At 32.3% G+C, this 25,429-nt stretch overlaps 2 protein-coding genes across 4 annotated transcripts in view; both read left to right on the top strand.

Moving 5' to 3' along the window:
* Positions 1-25,429, top strand: part of LOC149904348 (uncharacterized) — a 117,121-nt gene that overhangs the window by 2,315 nt on the left and 89,377 nt on the right. The window lies entirely within an intron of this gene.
* Positions 18,739-23,996, top strand: LOC149904351 (uncharacterized). Of its 3 annotated transcripts, none has more exons than XR_016457203.1 (2): positions 18,739-19,219; positions 23,415-23,996. XR_016457203.1 is itself a non-coding variant. In XM_090106770.1 (2 exons), exons 1-2 carry the CDS (start codon positions 19,920-19,922, stop codon positions 23,489-23,491), a joined length of 399 nt encoding a protein of 132 aa, XP_089962896.1. In that variant the 5' UTR covers positions 19,242-19,919; the 3' UTR covers positions 23,492-23,996. The 3 variants fall into 3 exon arrangements, 2 of the variants coding, with proteins under 2 accessions (XP_089962896.1, XP_089962895.1); XM_090106770.1 differs by lacking the exon at positions 18,739-19,219 and adding an exon at positions 19,242-20,241; XM_090106769.1 differs by lacking the exon at positions 18,739-19,219 and adding an exon at positions 19,244-20,262.

Here is a 25,429-nt window from a genome sequence, read left to right as displayed (position 1 = left end):
ATCGTGTCTGGTGGCTTTAAATAATATAAAGATTTTATCAATTTATGTATATTTGTATGTTATATCTTCTTCAATATTGTGAGAAAAACTCAGCCCTCAAAAGTTCATTCAGTTGATGGTAATCAAGAAATCATAACAGCGAAAGATAATTTAAGAATTATTAAGAACAATTCTAAAGTTTTTAATAGATTATTTTTGAGTAAATCAATATTATTCCAAAATAAAATCCATAATCATTACTAAAAAAATTGGTTATTTTACAGCACTTTTACTCATTGGTACTACTCATTCATCTCTGCTTATTGAATCTTTCCAACCGCTCCTACAATCAGATACAATTGTGCAAGTACGTAGTATTATACGATAGAAATTACAGTTCCTTGTACGGATAGAATATAAATCTGTAAGTCTGTTCAACTGTACACCGTTATTTATTTCACAAACGAAACGTAGGCGTGTAACAAAACGCCAAGCAAAATATGACATCCGATAGAAATGATTTTCGCGATTCAATTGTGTTGTGAGTTGTGACTGACAATGATTTATTCGGTTACAAGTATGATATATTAGTGTATAATTCACTCAATAACATCTGTTTAACGGTAGATGATGTCAGCAGTTTTTAAATAGGCTAAATTAGTTTTAATGGCGATTTGTTTAAAGTAGGTGCTGACCTATTTTAACGTAACAATCTCTACTTATTAAATTTAACATGCTAGTGACAAGATAATTTAAATCAGTATTTATCTCGGCAGAGTAAATTTTCATAAGAATTGCGGTGGCTGACGATGATATTAAAATAAATAAATGTGTACTTTTATTTCAACGAAGGTTCAGATAAAAAAAAGCTTCACAAAGATCCGTTATACTCAGAAACATAATAAGAACTAAATATTTATAAATGCAGCCATGACATGACACAGAATATATTTCTATATTATTTATTACTAATTTATAAAAAGAAGAAATCTATAAATAAGCTATTGTAATCGTCAAACTTTATAACTTTTTGCATATTTCACAAGGTCTACTAATCAGGCTATTCCTGAACATGTCCACATCAATATAAAATAAAAAATATCCATAAATTATCTACATTTATAGCTTTGACACCAATAAATTAAATATTTATATAATCTCATTTGACTAGAAATTGATGCATTTTTAATTTAAAATGTTCTAGAATATCTAATTTCGTTTCGTCGCGGTTCAGAAATCTCATGCTTTCCCATTTCAAACTCCATTGGTTCGTGAAATGACCAAAATAAAAGTTGGTCAAGTGCGAGTCGGACTTGTGACACTAGAGTTCCGTACAGGCTAAAGAGTAAGTGTAAAAAATTTGGTCACCTCGCCAATTTATCACCCTCGATTTTTTTTTATAGCGACAACCTAAGGCGATAACAGAAACACCATCTCTGAAAATTCCAACTTTCTATCTATGTATATATGGCATATGATACCAGCCTGGTGCCTGACGGACGGCCAGACAGTAAAGTCCGAATCCCGTTTTACTTTTCGGGTACGGAACCCCAAAAACGGTCAATTAGATTGAACAGAGCTGTCGCAGTAATTGATTTATGGCAATGATTTATTTCACATTTACGAAGCTGACAGTGAGACTTAAATGTCGGATATTGTGGGAATGTGTTCGGGGAACAGCGGAATGAACTACTTTTTGTCGTTCAAAATTGTTGAAGAAATTGAGTTCAAAATGCTAAGTTATTTAGCATTTTCTGTATTATTTTTAGGATACGTCTTACTTTTTGGAACAAGGATGTAATGGAAATGATTAGAGCTTTAGCGGTAATGTGCGCTTTATTTATCAAAACAATTTGTATTTATTTTATGTTAGTAGGTGAGACCTTGTTACGACAAATGCCTAAAATTAGCACTCCTAAAAGTTTTAAATTATTCCTCGCAGCTAAGGTGCAAAAACTTACTCAAATACCCAAAATATACATGCACACATTCTTGCACACACACGCAAATCGTATAATTATTATAGTCAGGGATTTTAATTGGAACAATAATAAAATGCTCATAATAGTCACACATGTGTTATAATCCACTATTTAGATGGAAAAATTCGCTAAATTGAACCAAACAAAAACTTTAATATATCAAAGACACAACACGTCAGTCGTCACCCCAGCGCATGCGCATCTGACAGATGCTCGTTTTTTCTATCACCTCGTAAATCTCGTTCATTGATCATCGTGATTGTGGCTTTGTGAATGGATACCACGTGCGCACAGATATGGACTTTGGATCTGGGGCTCTGGACGTTATTTATTTCTTTTAATTTAATAAAATAACTACTTTAGGTTTACTTTATTATATTATGTAGTTAGCTCGTAAATGCTCATACTTAGGAGTGTTCGGTTCAGTTGTTGATGTTGGGATTAATTTTACTTTTGATTCTTAAATTTTCAGATAAGTATTCATAAATGCAATTGAAGTTGTGATGAAATCATGCCAATCGGTAAATGTATCTAGTAGTTAAAAATCACAGGATTTGTATAGATTTATGTGCGAAAACTCCGATCCACTTAACAAATTTTACAGTGTCGTAAAATTTGCGCAACTAGTTTTTATGAAGCTTTTAGTTTTATTGATGGTTTAACTGGTTTATTTAATTAGCAATCCAATAACAAAAGCACGTTATATGTAGTACATAGCAACTTTGTTTTTTAGTACATAGTAAGTAGTAACTGTTAGTATAAAAAATCGAGTTACTCTATTAAATCCGGCCCTGTAACACATGAAAACATACCGTGTGATATTGTTAATGACACAAAATATCACTTTTCGACACTTTTGTCACCGACATCCGCTGTGGCCCTTTTCTACCCTGATATATGATATAACAGTTTATCAAGACCAAAATTGGACGCACATGTTTGTCGAATAAATTTTGTGGGCGACGATGTGTTTACGCGTTATTGTAACCAACGTGGCCTTTGTAGTTGCCGAAGAATTACTGAAAATATTTAGACGAGAATGTTTACATAGTGTAATAGCTGTGGTACTCGGTATTAGTCGCGAGTCAAATAGTTTCTTTCGATCTTGTATAGTGCTTTGTCTCTGGAGCTATGATAGGTATATTTAATATTAATTTATAATTAAAGTGATTGTGATAAAAAAAAATTGAAACAACATATTATTTTACCTTATATATCCGATGTATTAACTGCAATTTTAACTGCCCTTTAAAATCTAGGTTTAAATAAATAAAATCGACTGAAAACTAGCACATTACAGGTTTAATTAATTTCATACTTTGACAAGAAGAAATTAAAAAAGTACATCTTTCTAGCTTTACTTACCCTAACCAGTTTAACTCAAGTATACCCCAATCGATGCGGCATTCATAATTGCAAAATGGGTCAGCCAATTACGTCTCTGGGTCTGGGATCTCACAATGCGATCTGTAAATCAATTGCTGGCGTCTGCGGAGTAATTCTCTTAACACCACCTATGTGCAGGCCAATTAGCTTTATGCACATACATCAGATACAATCCAATTTGATCCTTAAATCCACACGATAAAGCTCAAATTGTTACGTCACATTGGTTAAGGAGGTGGACAATATGATCTGATCTCTATAATACTGTGATAAGGTCCAAAGAAAAGGCGTCGGTGCAGAACAATAAGAGTTTGTTTGAAAATAATAAAATGTAAATACCCTTCATTGGTTTATTGATACTCGTACGGCCTTTGAACTTTTGAAACAATGTCTCCGGAGACGCTACAAGTGGTATGTTGAAAGGAATTTACGCTCTGTGTGGCTTCAATAGCACTTCCACGAATTGGCCTTAATATAAAGTGCTTATAAGAGTATTAATATTAAATTTTTTCGAAAACTTCCATTACGTTTGCTCAGAATAAGACTATTATAAATTAGTAAGGATGTGTATTAAAATGATTAAAAATTTTCACATAAATGCATGTATTTAAATTTCCAATCGACCAAATCGGCTATTTCATGTCCAAACGCATAAACTTTACGAATCTTTAAAAACCGCACAGACAAAACACACAAGCTATGTAAATTGTGACTGAAAGGAAATAAAAGCCAGGATGTAATCTGTGACCGCATACCTCAGATTTCGGTCAACTTACCTCCATAAATAGCGAGTTTAAGACCACAGAACAATACCGACTGGCTGGTCACGACTTCCCATTGTTATTTGGCAATAAAACTTCAAAGGACACGTATATTTCTTCTATGCTTCTTTTTGGGACTCCGGGTTCGTCGTTTTAGCTGAATTCTTGACCTATAACTTAAAGGATTTGCATATTCTGCTCTATCTATTATAGAATAGATAGCAGAAACAATTAATGGTGTCAGAAAAATAATATTTATGGTAATGTCGAAAAAAATTTATTTTAGGGAATCTCAAAGATTCGCGAAAACAATAAAAAACAGCGATATTAATAAATGATAGTTGATAATAAGTCAATAACACATAATTTAACGTTAAGAATTGGTAAACATCTTCTACACAATATCACTGATCTTGTAACAAAATAATTCAGACGGGAAGCGGTATCAATTTCATCGCAAACATATTGTAGCCACGTCAACACGTGTTTACATATAAAATTCACAATGTGGATTGTGTTCACAGGTGTACACAGCTTCGCTATCACCAGTTTTATATCGCGGATTCTAAAGAGTTATATTACCTTCTTGATATGATATGGTATATGCAGATGTAGTATCGTTACTACGTTAACGTTTTAATGTTTATCTTAGAATTACTTAGATATATCTCCAACTGTTTAAATATTGGTCTGCAAGTAGCTGTATAATTTTTTAGTAGGTATTCCATTGGTACTTAGGTTAAAGATAGGTCAAATGTATCTGCCTTTTTAACATCGCAATTCGCAACAAAGGAGTGGGCTGAAAATATTTAAGATCAAAGGCAAAAATAACGCTACCTTTATACCAAATTAAAAAAGCTTTTAAAAATTTGAACGCCAATGGATAAAAATATAACTGAAGATGATATTATACATACCTAAAGCAATTACATACTAGATAGTAACTATAGTCTCTATTTGAACTTTAAATACAGTTGCCTAATAGAAAGAAAGAAAGAAAGAAAGAAAGAAAATACATTTATTTGTACCGATGCACATTAATACATAAAAAATAAATAAAATTAACTTATAACTAGTTACAACGGCACAAAATGGATAATATCCACTCAGTGCTTTGAGAATCTAAGGACATATACGACACTTAGATTCTCCACTGATTTTCAGTGGACACCACATTGACCACATTGAATCTTATTAAAGTTACAAAGGATACTCCAAAATACGAAAATAAATAAACCACTTTTCCCGTTTCCGTGAATTAGGAAATTCCCTTTAAAGACGTCGTTAGACCACATCTGGTTTACGGGCAGAATGAAACTTTTGATCTTGTCAGTCTCTTCACTTTATTGACGTGTTATTTCGTATCAACCTGAAAATAAACAGACATGAGAGTTATAAATACGACATCAAGCCAATATAAATGTATAGCCTTATAAGTAGATAATAGTTTATCTTTCTCCAGCATATTTCCGACATTTCTAATTTAAATTTCGGTGCCATATTCATGTATTTAATCTACCTATATCTAATACATAAGTGCAGAAAATACGTAATTCATAACTTTCGGGGACTTTACTTTTTAGTTAAGTATTACATATAAGGAATATATCGTATGCACTTATCGTTTATCGTATCGTTTCTACGCTATAAATCTATAAACGGCCCTTTAACCATGAATAAACTCTGTTTTAAATCCCTTAAATCCGCCGTCTTAAAGCTTATTTCATACGAAATAATGTCACGGTGAAGATGAGGTCAAGACTATGCACACATAGTTGACACGGGAAACGGAAACTGGCCGGATTATCTTAAATGCTCACCTTAATCGTCACACGTTAATATGCATTTCATATGAATTGATAATATTATCAATATTTATAACCAAAATGTGGTATTTATCTTAATTTGGATCGTCAATAATCATAGACCTATTTTAAGAGAGAAAATAAGGTTAAATTCAATATTTATATACAATGCTGCGATAAAAATTAAGGTGAAATGAGGGTGAAATACTAGTTTCACTTTTACCTATAGATTCTGTAATTTATTCAATAAATTTTTGATAATCAAAGCTTTATCTAACGGCATTTACTACAGTTGAACATAAATACCTCTATAATTATTAATAACAAAATTTTTGAGAAACCATATTCATAAAACACACCGCAATTAAAACCGTCTGGTATAAAATTCGCTCCAGTACCAATCTTTAAATAACTCTCATTGAACATTACAGTCACCTGACTCCCAACTATGCAGACGATTTGTAAAGACCGTTGTTCGCGTACTGATTTCAAGACCGATTAATTTTGACCTAATTTCCATTAAGCCAACGTTTTAAAGATCAAGAATATTCAGGCATATATAAAGTTACTTTTTTAATGCTCGTGTGAAAACTTCTTTGGTAATTTATTTTTCCATTTGTCTACCAATATTATAAAGAGGTAAAGTTTGTGAATTTGTGAGTTCATAACGTAGGGGTAATTTCTGAATCTACTTAACCGATTGTAACAATTCGTTTACCAATAAAAAACCACGTTATCTGTAAGTGCCATAGACTATATTTTATATTTAAAAATAGTAGAGATCTCCACAAAGCATAGAGCATTAAAGTTAGTTTAATGCTCTAAGCCACAAAGGTTCTACGAATTATTTAAGTAAAACTATAATTGTATAAGGAACCATATTTCCAATACTATCTTATCCTTCTATTTGTATCGGCTGATATCTTACTAATCCGATAGCAACGTCGTAAAATAGATCATATCTATAGGCCATTGTTACTGGCATTTTTATGTTTCGCGGCTCCTGTTTCAAGACAACACGATAAGGATGGAATTTGATTTCCTAGAAAATGTTTTGCATATCTCTTCCTGGTTTGTTTATAGTTCAAATAAATACCTGGTTTATGAAGGATGTTCTACTTTAAACTCACAAAAAGTTGAATCAAATTTTTTAAGACATGATGTGCCTACATGCCCCGGGTTTTGGTGTTTACAGCTTTCTGACGAAAATCGCCTTAAAACTGTTTGTAGAGTCGGAAAAATTATTCCTATGTTGCTAATTGTAAATTTTATCTTATCATATATCAAGTATTCTAGGATTTGTGTATCATGTGAAGAATACTATTTCTTATCTCGAGGCTATAACATATCCTTGTTTCGGCGTCATAATAACTATGTCTCATTTTATTAAGACATTACGTCACAAATTTTAAAATTGCTATACTTTATATGAATTTACTACACTTTTACTTTAAATGAAAATTATTATTATGTCATTAGAATACAATTTTCGATACTATCCACCAACATGAACTTTCTCGCTATGCTTTCTAAAGGTACATCAGTAACGTCACAATGATTAGCTTCGAATTCCAAATTATAACCGCTGCCATCTTATCAATACTACAATGCTACCGTAACAGTTTTATTTAACTGCAAGCCAACTGAGTTAACAAGACTAACCTCGAAACAAAAGAGTTCTAGCCAACAGTAAAACGGTTGATTATAGCGTAGTGCATTACGAATTACTGCTCAATGTTCACGTAATGTCAATATTGTGTTTAAAGAAAACTTACATTAGGATTTTAAACCGTTGGCTATTCTAAGAAGTCGGTTTAACGTATTTTAGAACGTGTAGAATGATAATAAGTTTGTATTATGTACCCTACAAGCGGAGAGTTGAAAATTACATGAGTACAAAAATTGTTCAATTATGTTGCTATTTTTCACAGGAACAGTAAACGTATAAAAAAAGATACTAGGTTAAATTTTATAATATTTATATTGTGTGAACGGACCATGTGCGATGAGCAGGCAGCATTTCAGTTATAACTTTCATGCCATTAGAACTTTCTACGTCAAATAGGATAGTAACCACTATCACGCGAACGTGAACAAGCTAAAGGTTGCGTATAAATAATAATTAAAATCTCTTTCCATATCAAAACATATGTCGGAAGAAACCAAAAAGATACTTTGACAAAAACGGACATATTCTATTATCCGTTAATTAAAGAAATACCACACAATACGATTAAGTAAATAGCTTGGCCATAGCTTGGCCATTATGATATTGGCCGTGAAATTCGCGATCGCCTACGCATCTTTTGTTTCAAGCCCACGCATGCGCCAGGCTGAATACATCACGTTGACATAATAAATGTCTTTTTACACGTTTGAAGGATTTTATTAGATTCATGCGAAGGTCGATAGAAACGTCAATAAATAATATGCGGCTTTATTCACAAATTTGTTTGTTTAATTGATCACGTATGGTTGAAGGTAAGGTAAGATAATTGAATATTGAGAAGCAATAAATTTTATTTATACTTTTAAATAAGTTCGTATTACCAGTATGTTGATACAGTTTTGCAATTGAACATTATTCCATTATCATTAAACAATCTTCAAAACACGACTAACTGTAAATACCTACTGTAATATAGCTTATAATAAAATCTCGTATTTACTCAGTTGATATACAGAAATAATATTTATTCAAGCTCCCAATACTGATAAAAACTGTAGCGCTAAAGCCACAGATACTGCCTTAGCCTTTCCACATATTAAAAAAAAACAGCTAAATGTGAATCGGACTCGCGCACGAAGGTGTCCGTACTGTCATCTATAATAGAAAATATATAGCAGCAAGGAAAATACATCATTACTGAAAATGTCAGCTTTCTAGTTATCACGGTTTATGAAATACAGCCTGGAGACAGACAGACAGACAGCGGAGGCTTAGTGATAGGGTCCTGTTTTACTCTTTGGGTACGGAACCCTAAAAAACATCGACAACAAATCATAATAACTTCAAGTTGTTTATGACTGTCCCTGATCGTGACGATCTTCAAACATTGACAGATCATTAGCAATTCTCGCGTTAATTAGCTTCTGTTTCGTGTTAAATCGTAATTTGATTGTGCAAATGTGAAAAATAGTATCCGAGCGTTGTTTTTAACATCTGTCATCGTCACTTATGTCACATGCTTACATCATCAATGCATTAATTACATACATGTTTCCAAAAAACAGTTCTCGAATTTTTAATTTGACAAGTCGTATAATTATAGCATTGGCGCCATTTTGACCATGGCCTCTGGTACGTGACCAAAATAACATGATCAAGATGAACTCTTAATTTATTATTCCGATTTTTCGTATAATTTAAGTTGCGAGATCTTGATAAGATTAGAGCAAACACAGTTAGCGATAAATAATATTGTTTTTGTTGAGTTTTGTTTTAATCTTTTTTATGCTTGAAGAGATAAAGTAAAATGGTTGCCTTGATGATGAATGATAGTTGTCATGTTACATACTTGAAAGAAATTTATTTAATTAGTTAGAAGAAAAATACACACACCACGTGGAACATATTTTCATTCTTTATACCATGTGAATTCAGAATAAAAGAAATCATACCCTCTTGAGTAAAGGATATCCATATAATAAATAATAACTATATACAGTCTATGTTAAAAATATAGACCTGCAATAATTATTGAAATATGGGATCCTCATCCATAAAACAAAGTTCTAGAAATATCGATATATCCTGCCCACGTCCATGAAATCGTAATCACCGTATTAATATTATATTAAAGAGATTATCGTAAATTATTTAAAGCGTAAATTACTTCTGACCTGCATATAAATACACTATACTCAATCCAACGATATTTCCATGAACATATAACTCACAAACATACATAAGTAATGTATTTAGTTTTGCGGTATAGTTTCATAATTCAGACAAGTGACTATTTTGGCCGTGACCGATCTACAAGCGTGACTCCGACGTTTGTACTGTAAATAGTCTTTAAACATGAGTTTATTTTAATACATTGTTTTGTGTTTTATGGCAACTGCCGCTAATTGGTGACATAATAGATGATTTTATCAGTTCTTCGTATTACTTCTCTTTATGAATGGTTTAAAGTTGTCTGAGGAAGTTTTCAATCTCTAACTCGTATGCATAAATGAAATATGCCAAAAGTATCATCGAAGTTACATGAACATACATGAACGGCGGTCGTAAAAACACGTACACGTACACGTAACAACGTATTAAGTTTGTTTTAAAAATGGATTCTCTTTAATGTTCTTTTAAGCTGTTTATCGTGTTATTTGTGTTTAAATACCTGGATTGTTTTAGTTCTATCATTTTGATTTTTGATCCAATATATCTCTCGAACTTACTCGAAGCTTACCCTAAGATACAGGTAGTTATAATACCTGTAATCTAGTATTTAATATTTTCTTGTAGATAGATATAGGATGTGGTCATTCGTGTGACTACTAGGTTTATACCGTGACATACATATGTTTGATGAGGAATTAATTATAGTTAAGATTTATTCGTGCCATATATGGGTATAATTGAATTGCAATGCTCAATGCTTATCCTTGTGGAAAACATCGCTTTAATTCATGAGCTCAGGTTTTATCGACTTAATCTATACCTGTAATAGTCCAGTAGAATACTGATATTGTAAAAGAACCTATAGGTACGTCATATGTTCTGACCAATAGATTATAGAACCCTATACATTTATATAAAGTTTTTTTTGCAGTTTTCATCGCTATAGACTAAATCATGTAAAATATTGAATACATAATATTGTACCTAAACATTCCGAGTTTCACTTCAATGATACAAAAGCTTTTCTACCAAAGTGTTCAATGAAACATACCCTTTTATTTTACCGTACTCTTATGGCATATGCTTTGCAAGCCACTTGACGTACTCGATTTTATCTTAAAAGTATTTGAACCCAGTACTTGAGGGGCATCTGCTACTATCATAACCAAATTGTCATTGAGATGAAGTTACCTGTGGTAAGATAACAGTTTTCTTTTCAATATTGTGAAACGGTTCCAATTGAATAATATATAATAGTTCATGCAATAACTTGTATTTAATTGGAATGTATAATTTCTTTTAATTATTGTCTATTTATATGCAAATTTCATTCATATTCAATTTAAAAATAAACATTATTACGACAATTTCTTACCATCGTTGTACTATTTTGACTACCTAATCTCAGTTTCTAACTGACAATCTGGTTATGATAACAATTTACATTATTCATTTTAAAATTATAATAAAATGCAGTGAACAATTTAATACACTCGTTCTTCAATTAAATTAAAAGCATGCATAATATTCTAAACTTTTTATTCTACGAAAAAGATGATGTTTTAAAACGTCTAGTTTTAGGCTAAAGAATGAGCCAAAATCAAAATATTTAACCCAACTATAGCTTATCTTATCTAATTATAAATTTATTAAACTATTTGTTAAAATTGTTACTAATTTATTAAAATAAATAAAATACCCAAGTCTGAGTTATGTATTTGAACTATACTATTATTATCTAATTAAGGACACAATAATAAGTATCCTATTACCTATATACATACCTTTAATCTTACGTGCTTTACGGTTAAATGTTAAATATGTATTTAACATTTGCCGGCGTAAAATTATGATCATTTACATATTAATTTGTAATGGCAGCTGTACATTGGTGATATCATAAAGTTATATTAGCCTAGCTGTACCCGTGACTTCGTTCGTGATCGTGTGGATATTTCAAGACGCGGGTTTCCCGAGATTGTAATTTGAAACAATTTCCTTGATTTGAACATAGATTTTAGTCGTGTACCTATGTATGTATTATATTCCTTTTTAGTTTCTCGTTACACGTACGTTACACCTAAATCTTTTTTATTGGGAACAAAAGATATATAAGAGGATAAGTAAGAGTATAAGCTTGGTATGTCTTATAAGTCCATAAATTGCAATATGCAATACAAAATCACATAAATGGGCTGCATTACAAACGGTAAAAAAACAAATGGGAATCGCTAAATCACGTAAGTTTTCCGATCACACACGACTATAACAAGGGCATTACAAGCCCTGAATACGACTTTATCGCAAAAGCTACAAACAATTAATTCAATATGAAGACCTACATGTAATAAAAACTCGTGTTCTGAATAACACTATGAGTGTGAATTGGCCGCTGTTACACCGACGCGTAATTATCGCAAAAAGTTTAAAATTATGTAGAGCTCAATGAATTGCTAATTTGGATGCATTAATTTATGCGGTGTATTTAAATGCTGGCTTTTAAAAGTGAAGCTTTGTATATTTTATTCATATTTTTAATCAAGCTTTTTGCTCGCAGATTCGCTAACATTGCCTGACTCGTTATAAAGAGTAAATTTAACACCGAAATGAAAAAAAAAACTTTTTACGTTTTTATAACTTCAGACTGGCAGATTTACTTTCGAATTTATGTGCAATTGCGAAATATTTACGACCAGTATATATTTATGGAAGCAATTTTCTAGAATTTATTACTCAACAATTAGTATAAATAGTTATAATATAATATGCTAATCTAAGTAGTAGAGGTAAATATGAAATAAGTATTATTATGTATAATTGAATGTTAATTTCTTGTGCTATTTTTCGCCTTTACTACTATTGATTTTCTTGTTCTGTTAATAACATAGTAGTTTAGTATTTATATTATTTCATTTGATTTTTCTTATTACGTATATGTTGTATTCAACCGAGATGAAGTTATTTATTTAACGGAATCTTTCAAAGTTATACGACTTTCAAGACGTCCTCCTGTATACTTTAAAAATTTACGCACGTTTCAAGGACGTATAAAATATGTAAAAATATCATATGTAAGCTTGGTCGAATTATTTCCCACAATAAATAAATATATGCTATTATATCGTGACTAGTTTTCCAGCAGGTACAAACAATCTCTTGTTTAAAAAAATCCGTTACGGTGTCACTAAGACCCAATCGATATAAAGCGTGCCTGGAATGTATTATTAATAGATTTTTCCTGTAAAACCCCTTAATACGTTACTAATATTTGGAAACAAAAGACAAACATTTTCAATAGTGTTTAATGTTATTTCTTCGTATTATTAATGATGTTTAACGCATACAAATGCGATTTGGTTTAATCTGGCGAATACGAATTACTTAATAAATACAATTTATAGCTAACAAGCTATTACGTAATCTGACATTTAAAAACAACGTATCATATTCTTAAAAAAATCTGAGCTGGAGCTATATGAATAGAAGTGATAACGTGCAACTTTGTATAAATACATATAAATATTAAATTATTGTATTACCTCTTGCTATAGAAACGGTGTAAAAACTTTATTACGACAGTAAAAATAATTTTCAAAAATAGGATACACACTTTTTTCTATTTAACAAATAAAAAAAGTATATGTTTATATATATACGATGGTAATATTATGTATCAGTCGTCAAAGTGGCAGAGCACGTAATACACATCACATTTGAGTGGCGCCAAAGCCTATAAAACTACGCCAACCCTGGCTTTGACCTAAACTTGCCCGAGACTTACAGAAAAAACAAAACACCCTAAAAACTTAGGTAGTTTTAACTTAAATTAGAAAATATTAGGTACCTAAATATGAACAATATTATATGTAATAAATAAAAATACTACAAAAAGGGAGCTACGAAATATTTTCATAGAAAATGTAGAGCCAGGTTGGGCTTATAGCTAGATCTGCCTTAACTTATTAACTCTTACTTAAATGGTTCTACTCTGTAGAAATTTTTCATGTAAGCACTTATTTTTTATCACGTAAGTATTTATTATTTTCTGGTACTAAAATACAACTATTTTAATTCGCAGGAAAACTAGTACTACATCATCGCATTTTAAAAGCATGTCACGTCCCGGCTTAGTCATTTAGTGTGCCTAGGTGATATACAAGCTGAGTAACTCTTGTACAATATATTCGAGAATGACGATATTGTGCAAATTTGTTGGGCTATTTGTATGGAAATTGGGTTATAGTGTAGGAGATGCATTTTGGTTTAGCTACCTCGAAATTTATTCGTTTGATTCGGTTGTAGTTGAGTTGTAGTACGATACTCTGAATTGAGTATTTGAATAAAAAAAAATTATTGATTTTTTTTATGTATTTTGAAACTTTATTATTAATAATATTGATATTTAATACAAATAACTTCAAAAATTTTTTTTTCCGTTAATTATAAGCAATTAAAAATTGATGAAATTTAAATTAGAATCACGTGACTACAAACGCGCCATGACTGGTCACCACAGTTGTGACATCATAATGTTATAGCTATTAATTACTGCAGTACATAGCGTTTACGGCTATTACACGTGACTATAGACAATAATATTGAAAGTTTATTGCTAAAATACGATTTGTTAGTTGGTTCCGAATTAGTTAGTTAGTTATGATGTTGATAATAGTCTTGATGTTGATATATTTATGATCACCGATTTTTGTCAGGAGTTGCCTTTGTAGTATTCGTACATAATGGTACAAAACGATAACTTTTGAGGTTCGCCATTTTTAATATAAATTTAAGTAATATAATTAACAATTAATATAATTAATATGTAATTTAATAATGACAACAAAATTAAATAGATCAAAACACTGTATTTATTATTAACATGCTTTTATTAGCTTCACCTGCATGTTTGTATGTAACCGACTCCTTTCGAAGTTTCGGCTCGATTTTGACCCACGGATTTTGTTCAAATTTTGAACACTTATCAAGGTCCGATGACAATACAATAATATCATAAATTTATCCTGATAAGGATCGCCAGGATCAGCTTAAAACATATGTTTGTATGTAACCAATTCTCCTTTCGATTCGATTTAGACCCACTATAAACAGACGGATTTAATTTAAATTTTGTATACTTATAAAAACCCGGTAACAATACAATAATTTCATGAATTTATCTTATTATCCTGTTTAGTTTTTCAAACTATATTTATTTTTCTATCAACTGCAATGAGTGAAAAGTGAAAACTAACATTATGACGTCACAAGCGGTCAGGTGACGCTTCGGGAGTTGTCGGCGTGTCTTCGGTACTGGATTCAAAGACTAATTTTTATTTTGAAATAACTTTTGAATTATTGCAAAAAAATAAAAATAAAAACAGTTTTGTTATAAAACTAATATATAATCTTTCCATTTATCACAAAAAAAATTTTAATTCAAATACTCAATTGTCTGTCCAAATTTTTCACTAATATACAGAGTTAATGCGGGAATTATAAAGATACAAAGACACTTTGAAATTAATCACATAAATAGTAGTTTGCCTATTTCGTTGGTTGGTGTGAAATTAAAGGCAATTTGAAGATTTCCCAGACAATTTTTATGACATAAACTTAACATAATATAAGTAGGCACACTAGTATACTTCGTGGCTGACTCTTTGCCTACATAATGTTTTTAAATGCTTCACATTTATTATGAAAACATTAAATATGTTTATTTTCATTAGCGTATGAATCATGTGATCGTTTAAAATTGATTGCCTAACATTTACAAAATTACAGTTCAAATACCGACACACTTTATTTATTAACAAAATAACAATAACAATTAAGCAAATTAACAATTTACGACAAGCGAAAAAAAAATTACAACATCTAAAACGCTTTCAAATGTGTCTATGTAAAAATGTAAGTATTAGCATTGTTTGATTTTTCGCCAACATTTACATATAGAAATTCCACTCTGCACGTGATCACGCTCGAAAATCGAAACGTCGAATTAAATAATAAAACGAATAAAACGACTTATAAATCCGTTAATGTAGTTTATTTTCTAACTAACCACAATAAAGTTTCCCCTTCTCATGAAATATGTATCTACCTATCTCCTATATATCACAAATCCCATGTTAGAGAAAAGTGAAAACAGACCTTATGTCCCTTTATAAAAAATTCCCTTCCTACATCTCAACATAAGCCAGGTTTCATCTATGTTCTATAACACCAGAAATTATTGAATCCTAGCATTAACCTGATCATCATTCAGATTAAACTCTCCAATAAATTCAAGCTCAAAGCACAATATGATGGGATAATATACCATTAATACAATTTCCTGTAGGTGAAGTGTTTTATAAATAAATTTGTTCGGCCCAGATCTCCAACGCGTAATGTTCATGCAATTTAGCATTGTTGATATCCTATTCTTGAGAGCTAAGTGCTAATGCTCTAAATTTTAAGAATAACGTTAACAATTATAATGATACTTTTTATAACTCTTGAAGTCCATATGATTGAAATTTGCACTATTACGGTGAACAAAAAATGCGCGCAAACAGTTGTATACTCTCTATTCCATTACTTGCATTAATGGGTTGGAAACTGAATCCGCTATTTTTTTACAATCAATATCAAAAAAGAAAAAAAAACAACATTTGCACACTTGACACAATTATTTCGAACTGTGAATTGTTACCAATTTTCCCAAACTAGAGAAATTTAGACATTCATCTTATAATAAAATCAATACCTTAGGAACTAAATTACTATCTAATATTTAAATATAATATAACAAAGCTACAGTATTCGTCCTCAAACCAAATCATCTTGGAACTTCCATTCTGTCAGCTGAAATGTTGAAATATGACCAGGATATTCGCTATCTCATAACGATAGCGGCTGAGCCTAGCCCATCGGTTCAGTAAAACCCATTCTCTAAAATAATTTATTGTCTTCATTTTATCATTATTTATTGCTTTGGACATTTGCGAAGACGTGAATAGTATGATCTAGTCGAATCCATTAATGGCGATGGATTTGAATGAATTGTTATGACGCCTACGAGTATATAGTTTCGTTATTATTTTGTTGTTATATTCCAACCTTTATTTTAGGGTTCTGTCATTTGTGAATTATTATTTGATATTAATTCTGTCCCATTTATCACCAAAGTATATCAAGGAAAAGCGTTAACGTACTTCCTTCAATATTATTGTGAATTTTTACATATTAAAAACCACATTTTATAAATATAACCATATTTTACTAAGCTATTTTTATCATAGTAATTCCAAGTATTTACCGCATGGTACGAATAATGTGCCTACGACTAATCACTAAACTAATTCAATGTTCAACGTTCATAAAAAATTCCAATATCAATTATTTTGCACTCAATAAGCAATTCACTTCAAAGCCTGTAACGTTCATCCAATCAAACTGTTACAGTAATTTGTACTAAATCTGCCATTCTTCATCACCCCCATTCAAACGATAACGTCCATGCAATTTATTCGCTTGAAAGAATTATAGGGTGAGAAATAGGGTTCCCTAATCACTTGAGAACTCTTTGTGTTATAATCCAATGACTCTAATTATAGTCCGTGGATTAAGGGAATCGATTTGTAGAGAGCATGCGTATGCGCACATTTTGGGAGCTTATAAAGTTATTACTGAGGGTGAAATAGAATAAATTTGCGATAGGCGTAGGGCTGCGAATCTCATTAGTAACGCAGTTATAATTATTATAGTCTCTTCACATCACTATATAGTATAAATGTATGCTTAAATCTTTATAATTACGCAACGTACGTGATTTTGATGCGGTTTTTTTTTAAATAAATAGAGTGATTCGCGAGGAAGGTTCTATATATAATTTATTAGGTTTAAGACAAAGCGGGCGGAAAGCTTATTGACTATAATACATTGTCTTTCTGAGCAATCGGTTAAAAACAAATCGCTTACATTTACAGAGATATATTATCCGATATCACAATACATTAATTGTGACAACGGGTGAGACCATTATTCATCTTCCATAAAGTACCGTAAAACAGCAATTTAGTCATTTTCGCAACATCAAGTCACCATCAATCATCACTATCTACATCTTAATGCTGACAATAATGGTGTCTACACACGATCTGGAAGTACAAATTGCATGATGCCAGCGGCTTGATCCAATTTACCTACATATACTATTATACATTGTATCGTATGATAACCATAAATTTAAATTCGCTTGACATGCAAATTCGAAATTACATAGATTATTTTTCCGACCCAAATATCGACCAATAGAATTGCACCATTCGACGTCACGTGGTACAACCTACATGGTATTATCCTGATAATTTTTTGAAAATTTTCTCTGGTCGTTGACGTCAAACTGACAGGTTCAATTCAATTGTGAAATTATTGGCCGACATTTGGGACGGAAAAATAATCTCCCGAATACCACACGAGCTTCAAAATTATCTGGCATTTCCCTCAAGGTTCCCTGCAAACAAATAAAGTCGTCAAGTTTTTCAGGAATAATCACTCGCGCTTCGCGCTCGTGATTTTTTAACCATGACTAAAAACTTGACTCCTTCATTTGTTTGCAACGAACCTATCGGAAAATACCCGATAATTTTGAAGCTCTTGTGGTATTATAAGTGAACATTTTTAAGGTTATTCATAATACAATTGATTTACGGTGGTAAAATAAAGACTTAAAGATCAATTTCTAGATATTCTACATATTTCTACTTTCAGAACTGCGAGAAAAAATGAATAATTAATAATTACCATTACAAGATTTTATTCATCATTTTTAAACAGTTATAGGTACAAAGCTTATTTCGTATTTCTACTAAGAAAATTGCTTCATTTTGCTCGGCACCTAAATATTCTATGCATGTAGAGGTTACATATACTTTCAAATAAGAACATATTTTCACAATTTTTGTTTTATTTTTTCATCAAGCAACAAACACTGTTGACGCCTTGTGTGCAAAATTGTTTGTTGCACACACACGCAGGCTCGCGAGTGCTCATCGGCCGATCGCCCCCCCCGGCCCCGCGCGCCTGATTCCGCAGTCCGCACTCTCAGCTCCGCGGCTCGTGCGAACGGTCGACACACGCATTAACTATTGTAATAATTGTTTGTACTTATAAAGACTTCTGTATGTAAATTGCCGAGCATAATTATAAACCTTGAACTACCATTACGACTTATTATTTCATTATTTCACCGGCGACGAAGCCCTAAAGCCGCAACCAGCCTCTTCATTTTGGGCCTTACGAACCGGATCAAAATCAGCAACTACAGAGGAAGGAATCGCGCACGTGGACGTGGCAGCCATTTTGCGCCGGTGAAGACATACCTGCGGTCTGCGGAGCTGAGAGTCACCAGATTTGGAAGCATCGAACTCGCACCTACTTCAATTGGATATTTGTGAGAACCGGGGAAGTGGCGTTATTGTGAGTTCGTTCCAATTTTTTCCATTAGGAATTTAATATTGAATCTTTCCGATTCATTTCAATTGAAACTCATTAAATATATCTCATTTTGCTTTTTACTTTCGCCTTTAGTGCGGATCTAAAAGCCTTACCAATTATTATCTATTGTTTGTTTCGTGCATTGATATATGCGGAAACCTCATTAAATCATTATCTACCAATTACATCGAGATTTAACTGCGGTTAATCTCATTTGAATAACATTAAATTAAAAACATTACCTAAAGATTATTTCTTTTCTTTCTCATTAATTTATAAAATTAATTGCAGCATTTTATTGCTATACAATCTCATAAAATCATTTTCTAGTTCTCAGGTTGTGTCGTCTGTACATAAACTGTTAAAAAACATATTTCATTAGAAACGTATTATAATTCATTGCTTTCGTTTTACAGTTGATCCATTGCGAATCACGCGCAGCGCAACGTGACTTGCATTCAGGTGGTAACGCGGCGGTAACCGATCGGTATAATTATACCGAATCACCCTCACTTCATATTCATAAATATAAGTATTTTCGTTTATTCATTTCATAATTATTTTTGCTGTTCTGTGTTTTTTTGTGATTGAATAGTATCAGAGTTGTGTAATTTATTAATAGTTCAGGTAAATTAATACATTTTGTATCGTAAGTAGGTCAACTAAAATTATTAAATACAAAATGGATATTTCGGTTTTAAAAAAGCAACGTGGTACATGTAAACAGAAATTAACAAATTTTAAAAAATTCTTAGATCCTCTCGATGAGTGTAAATCATTAACTAGACTTCAAGCAAGTGAACTTAGTGTTCGTTTGTCAAGATTCGAAGAACTTTATACCGAATTTGATAACATTCAAACTAATATAGAACAATTATGTGATTCTTCAGACGAGGAACGCGAGGAGTTCGAGAGCAAGTATTTTAGTACTTTCGCGGTTGCCAAGGAGGCGCTGGCGCGGAGCGGCGAGAGCGCCCCAGGCGACGTCGACTTATCGGTCTCAGGTTCTAATTCTGTGCACGGAGGTAGGCCAAACCTTAAACTTCCTACTATCCACTTACCTAGCTTTTCGGGTCGGTATCAGGACTGGCTTGAATTTCATGACACATTTAGTTCACTCATACACTCAGATGAATCAATTAACGAAATTACAAAATTTCATTACCTACGCGCATCTCTAAAAGATAGTGCAGCTTTGATTATTCGAGCGCTAGATTTTTCAGCTGATAATTATAGTATTGCTTGGGATCTACTCTGTGATCGCTACAACAATAAGCGACTTCTTGTCAATAATCACATTCAGTCAATTTTTAATATCGAAATATTAACTAAAGAGTCATCCAAGGGTATGCGTAATATTATCGATAATGTAAATAGAAATCTTAGAGCACTAAAGACACTGAATTTACCTACTGAACACTGGGATGCACTTATCATCTATATTTTGTCGAATAAATTAGATTCAGTTACAAGTCGCGAATGGGAAACGTACCGCAACACATTTAAAGACTTACCTACGCTTGAGAATCTCCTTACATTTCTTAAAAACCGGTCTGATTTACTAGAAACAATGGAGGAAGCCAGCGCTAAACGCCGGCACAGCGACGTCACACATTATCGTCAGAAATCATTAGTTGTCAATTCTTTATCTCCTCCTACTACTAATAATAAACCACAATATGTTTGTTCGCTGTGCAAGCACAATCATCCAATATACCGTTGTCAGAAATTCAAGTCACTTTCATTAGAACACAGAATGCAAAAAGCTAAAGGCTTAAAATTATGTTTAAATTGTTTGCGTCAAGGGCACAATGCCAACGCATGTAAATTCGAATCTTGCCGTTTTTGTAACAATAGACTGAACAGCTTATTACATAGACACTTACCTTCGGATGCGACATCCTCAGCTCCCGATCAAAATGTTGTTCTATGCGCAGCGCCGCCGCTGGCGCAGCCCACACAGATGCAACCTGAAACAGAAACACCTAAAAATTATAATACAGAAGACAATATCGTCTTATCAGCAATTCATAATAATTGTGTCTTACTGTCCACTGCTTTAATCCAAGTGCAGGATAAGCATGGCCACAAACACACAGTGCGAGCCTTATTAGACAATGGTAGCACATCAAGCTTTATTACCGAGAATTTATTAACTAAACTTAACTTACCGACCGCTTCGACTTCGTCATTGGTTGAAGGGTTGAATTCTCAATCATCACAATTAACTAAACGATGTGAAGTTGTCATATCGTCGCTTATCAACTCATACACGCAGAATATTAATTGTTTTGTAGTGCCGCGAATTACTCAAAACTTACCCACTGCGTATATTAACTATAAATTATTAAATATACCAAAAAACATTACTTTAGCTGATCCTACATTCAATGTGCCGTCTCAAGTAGACATGCTGCTTGGAGCGGACATATTTTGGAGTGTTTTATGCTCAAAAAATATATATTTAGGCAAAAATATGCCCACATTAAGCCAGACCACGCTTGGTTGGTTAATATCAGGTCTAGTTCAGATACCTAATAATTTAAATACAGTCCACTGCAATCATATTACTTTGTCTCATGATAATCAACTTCACGATCTTGTTTCACAATTTTTTGAACATGAAACTGTACCAACTCATAAAAAAATAATCAGATGAAATTAGAATGGACACTACTATAATATTAAACTATTAAGCAGCTTAAAGAATTTAAAAATTATAAGATACAATACCATAAAATTAGATAAGTATGATTTTTTCTTATCTATCTACATAATAATATCATTTATTTTTAATTTTATAACATAGCGACCAAGCAAAAGAAAATAAGGGTCACCATATTTTAACTTAGAATAATTATTGTTGTTTGGAGTTTAAAATCAATTAACTTATGTAATTTTTGAGATAAAACGAACAAAAATATAATAATAAACATTTTTTTTTTAATTTTGGTGACAAAGTGTCAATTTTAACCAATTACATATAAGGATTTCTCAAGTGGCTCTTATTTCTATTGAGAACTTAATATTTAGTTTGCCGCTAATTTAGGTTGTGATAAGTAAAGTACAAAGAAGTCAAATAAACAAAATAAAATATTATAGTCTCTAGTATTCTAGCCAAGTTCTATACACTTCAAAAAAAAAAAAAACTACCTATGTATAAAAATTCAACAACAAAATCTATGTAGGAAAATATTACACACTACTACTATGTTGCGAGTTTGAAGAAAAGGCTAAAAGTTTCATTATTACTTCAGTTTAATTAAGTTCAATATAAAGGTATATGATAAAATAGACTGTAATTGTCAAGATAAAATAGGATAGACAATGTTTGTAGATGAGTAAAGTATGCGTATTTTATTTAAAATAATATATCTGCAGATTGTTGTTGTGCCAAGTTATATAAACCTTTTTAGATACTATTTTGATATATATATATAAAAGTCTATTTGTTCTAGATATTATATTTTGTTGTTAAGTGATTGACGACCAGTCAATGTTATAAAGATTTATGTATTAATAAAAAATGTTGTCGTTTCTCGGGAAGGATTATACAACCAATCATGGGCAATCTTCCCGAACAGCGCTTGCATGCTGAGTTTCCGTTCACCAACACTGCTGTTGACTACGCCGGGCCGGTCATGATGCTGAACCGTAAGGGAAGAGGAAGTAGAACCATGAAATCCTATCTGTGCATATTTGTGTGTTTAGCCGTCAAGGCCGTGCACATAGAACTTGTGACCGATCTGAGTAGTGAGTCATATTTAGCTGCATTAAATAGATTTATTGCTCGTAGGGGCAAACCAACAAACATTTTTTCTGATAATGGAACAAATTTTGTGGGCGCATGTAATGAATTATCCAAATTCCTTAAACAAAATTCTGATACTATTAAATCACAAACATCGAACATGTCAATTAACTTTAGATTTTCACCAGCTTATAGTCCACATTTTAACGGATTAGCTGAGGGTTCGGTTAAGTCATTTAAACACCACTTGAAGCGAGTAGTACGAATTTAACTTATGAAGAAATGAATACGGTTCTTGTACAGATTGAGGCGATCTTGAACTCAAGACCCCTCACCCCTATTTCTTCAGATCCATCGGATCTTACAGCTCTCACACCATCGCATTTTTTAATTGGACGAACAATAACATTTCTGCCTACTCCCCAGGTCAAGGAAACTACTGCTGTGCACACTCTTTCACGATATATGAGAACACAGCAACTGAAAACCCATTTCTGGAATAGATTTCATAAAGAATACATTACAGAACTTCAAAAACGACAGAAATGGCGCAAAGATGGAGGACAGCTCAAACTTGGAGAAATGGTCGTAGTAAAAGATGAGCGACTGCATCCCAACCAGTGGCTTCTGGGACGAGTGACTCGCCTCCACCCCGGCTCCGACGGCGTGACCCGCGTAGCTGACGTCCTCACCTCTTCAGGGATACAACGACGGGCCTTTAACCGACTGTGTCCCCTACCCATCGAAGATCAGAACTCCGTTCCTGGGCCGGCAACATGTTGACGCCTTGTGTGCAAAATTGTTTGTTGCACACACACGCAGGCTCGCGAGTGCTCATCGGCCGATCGCCCCCCCCGGCCCCGCGCGCCTGATTCCGCAGTCCGCACTCTCAGCTCCGCGGCTCGTGCGAACGGTCGACACACGCATTAACTATTGTAATAATTGTTTGTACTTATAAAGACTTCTGTATGTAAATTGCCGAGCATAATTATAAACCTTGAACTACCATTACGACTTATTATTTCATTATTTCACCGGCGACGAAGCCCTAAAGCCGCAACCAGCCTCTTCAAACACCATCACGTACTGATCACAATGGTGACAAACGCAGTGCAATTTGCAATTCTTCATATTGTTCACTTAAACAATGATTAACATTTCATGTGATCTTATCGTGTCATTAAAGTGGATAACGTTGAATAAATTCAGCTTTAAAAGGAAAGATTACAATGCATTTTAGGTACATATCTTAAAGTGGGATCTTTTATATCCTTTATATATGTGGGTTGATACAATTATTTATATTATTATGCCTCGTTTAACACCAGTTATTACATTATTTACTTTTATTTACTTTTTTTGCTTTGTTATATAGGTATTATCCTAAACTGTTTATTTCTCTACTATCTATTAACCTTTGTGCCACCCACTTATGTTATTATAGAACATCCAAAATAACTACATAATCAGAACAGAAAATAAAACATATAAATCATATTTTTATGCTCTTTAGGGTACAATATTTTCTCGAAGTGACATGATTTATGGTATGAGTTAACAACTTCCAAATAAAAGAAGATATCATGGTCATAAAATTGACAGAATCGGCAAACGTAAGCAGAATCGGCAACCTCGCGAGAATAAAAATATGAACCATTAAATTGTTTATTATTGAATAAAACTTTTCTATTTCATTTCACACAGAAAAAATGTAGTTACTAATGATTACTGATGCACTAGATTTAAAATTATTCGTTACAAACATTCTTCAAATCTTTCCTCTTTATTTTCTCTCTTTTTTTAATACCCTGAGGTATTAAAAAAAGGAACATTTAGAAATTTCAAAGAAACTTATTACTTACATTCACAATACCATAATTACCACTCATCTACTTATAAATGAATGCACGTACTATTAATTGATATAGCAATTACCGCGTAGTTAGACTCCATACCACTTAGCACTAGATGGCATTCCTTGCTACTAATACGGAATGGTATTTGCATTTCCAGGGGCTAGTAGTTTTTATAGCTTGAGAATTGCTTGATAGACATTCATTCAAAGTGACAATTAATATCGCTTGATGAATGGCGCCGTCTTGTGGGTATAGCAATCTACTATTAGATGATACGTGTAATATTCAAGACCAAATCTATAAAATAAAAATATATATCAAACTAGATGATACTTTCGAGGGTTCGAGGACGTATATTCCGTAGTTTAACATCATTTATCACAAAAATCTAACACTAATTCTTTTCTTCGTATTGAAATATTCTTCTGTCTTGCAATCATCAGCAAACGAAATTGACGAACCTGCATATTATGTTCATTATAAAGCTCGGCATTTACTTCACGCTTATTAAGCTTAAAAATTTCTCTACAATAAACACTCAGAAAATGCTCTCAGAATAAAGTAAGTACAATAAGTAACACGAAG

The sequence above is a fragment of the Colias eurytheme genome, chromosome 11, assembly GCF_061535395.1.
Source record: "Colias eurytheme isolate Ceu_HAF_F1 chromosome 11, ilColEury1 Martin Lab GWU primary, whole genome shotgun sequence".
Taxonomy (NCBI): Eukaryota; Metazoa; Arthropoda; class Insecta; order Lepidoptera; family Pieridae; genus Colias; species Colias eurytheme.
Note: the sequence above shows the minus strand (reverse complement) of the source record. Positions and strands in the feature narration are given on the sequence as shown.

Bases quoted from the DNA above. Each gene is read 5' to 3' on its own strand.
- LOC149904351 (XM_090106769.1), top strand. From the start codon at position 19,920: ATGGATATTTCGGTTTTAAAAAAGCAACGTGGTACATGTAAACAGAAA. The intron at 20,263-23,414 runs GTAGGCCAAACC...CCTACTCCCCAG, and splicing joins TTCTAATTCTGTGCACGGAG to GTCAAGGAAACTACTGCTGT.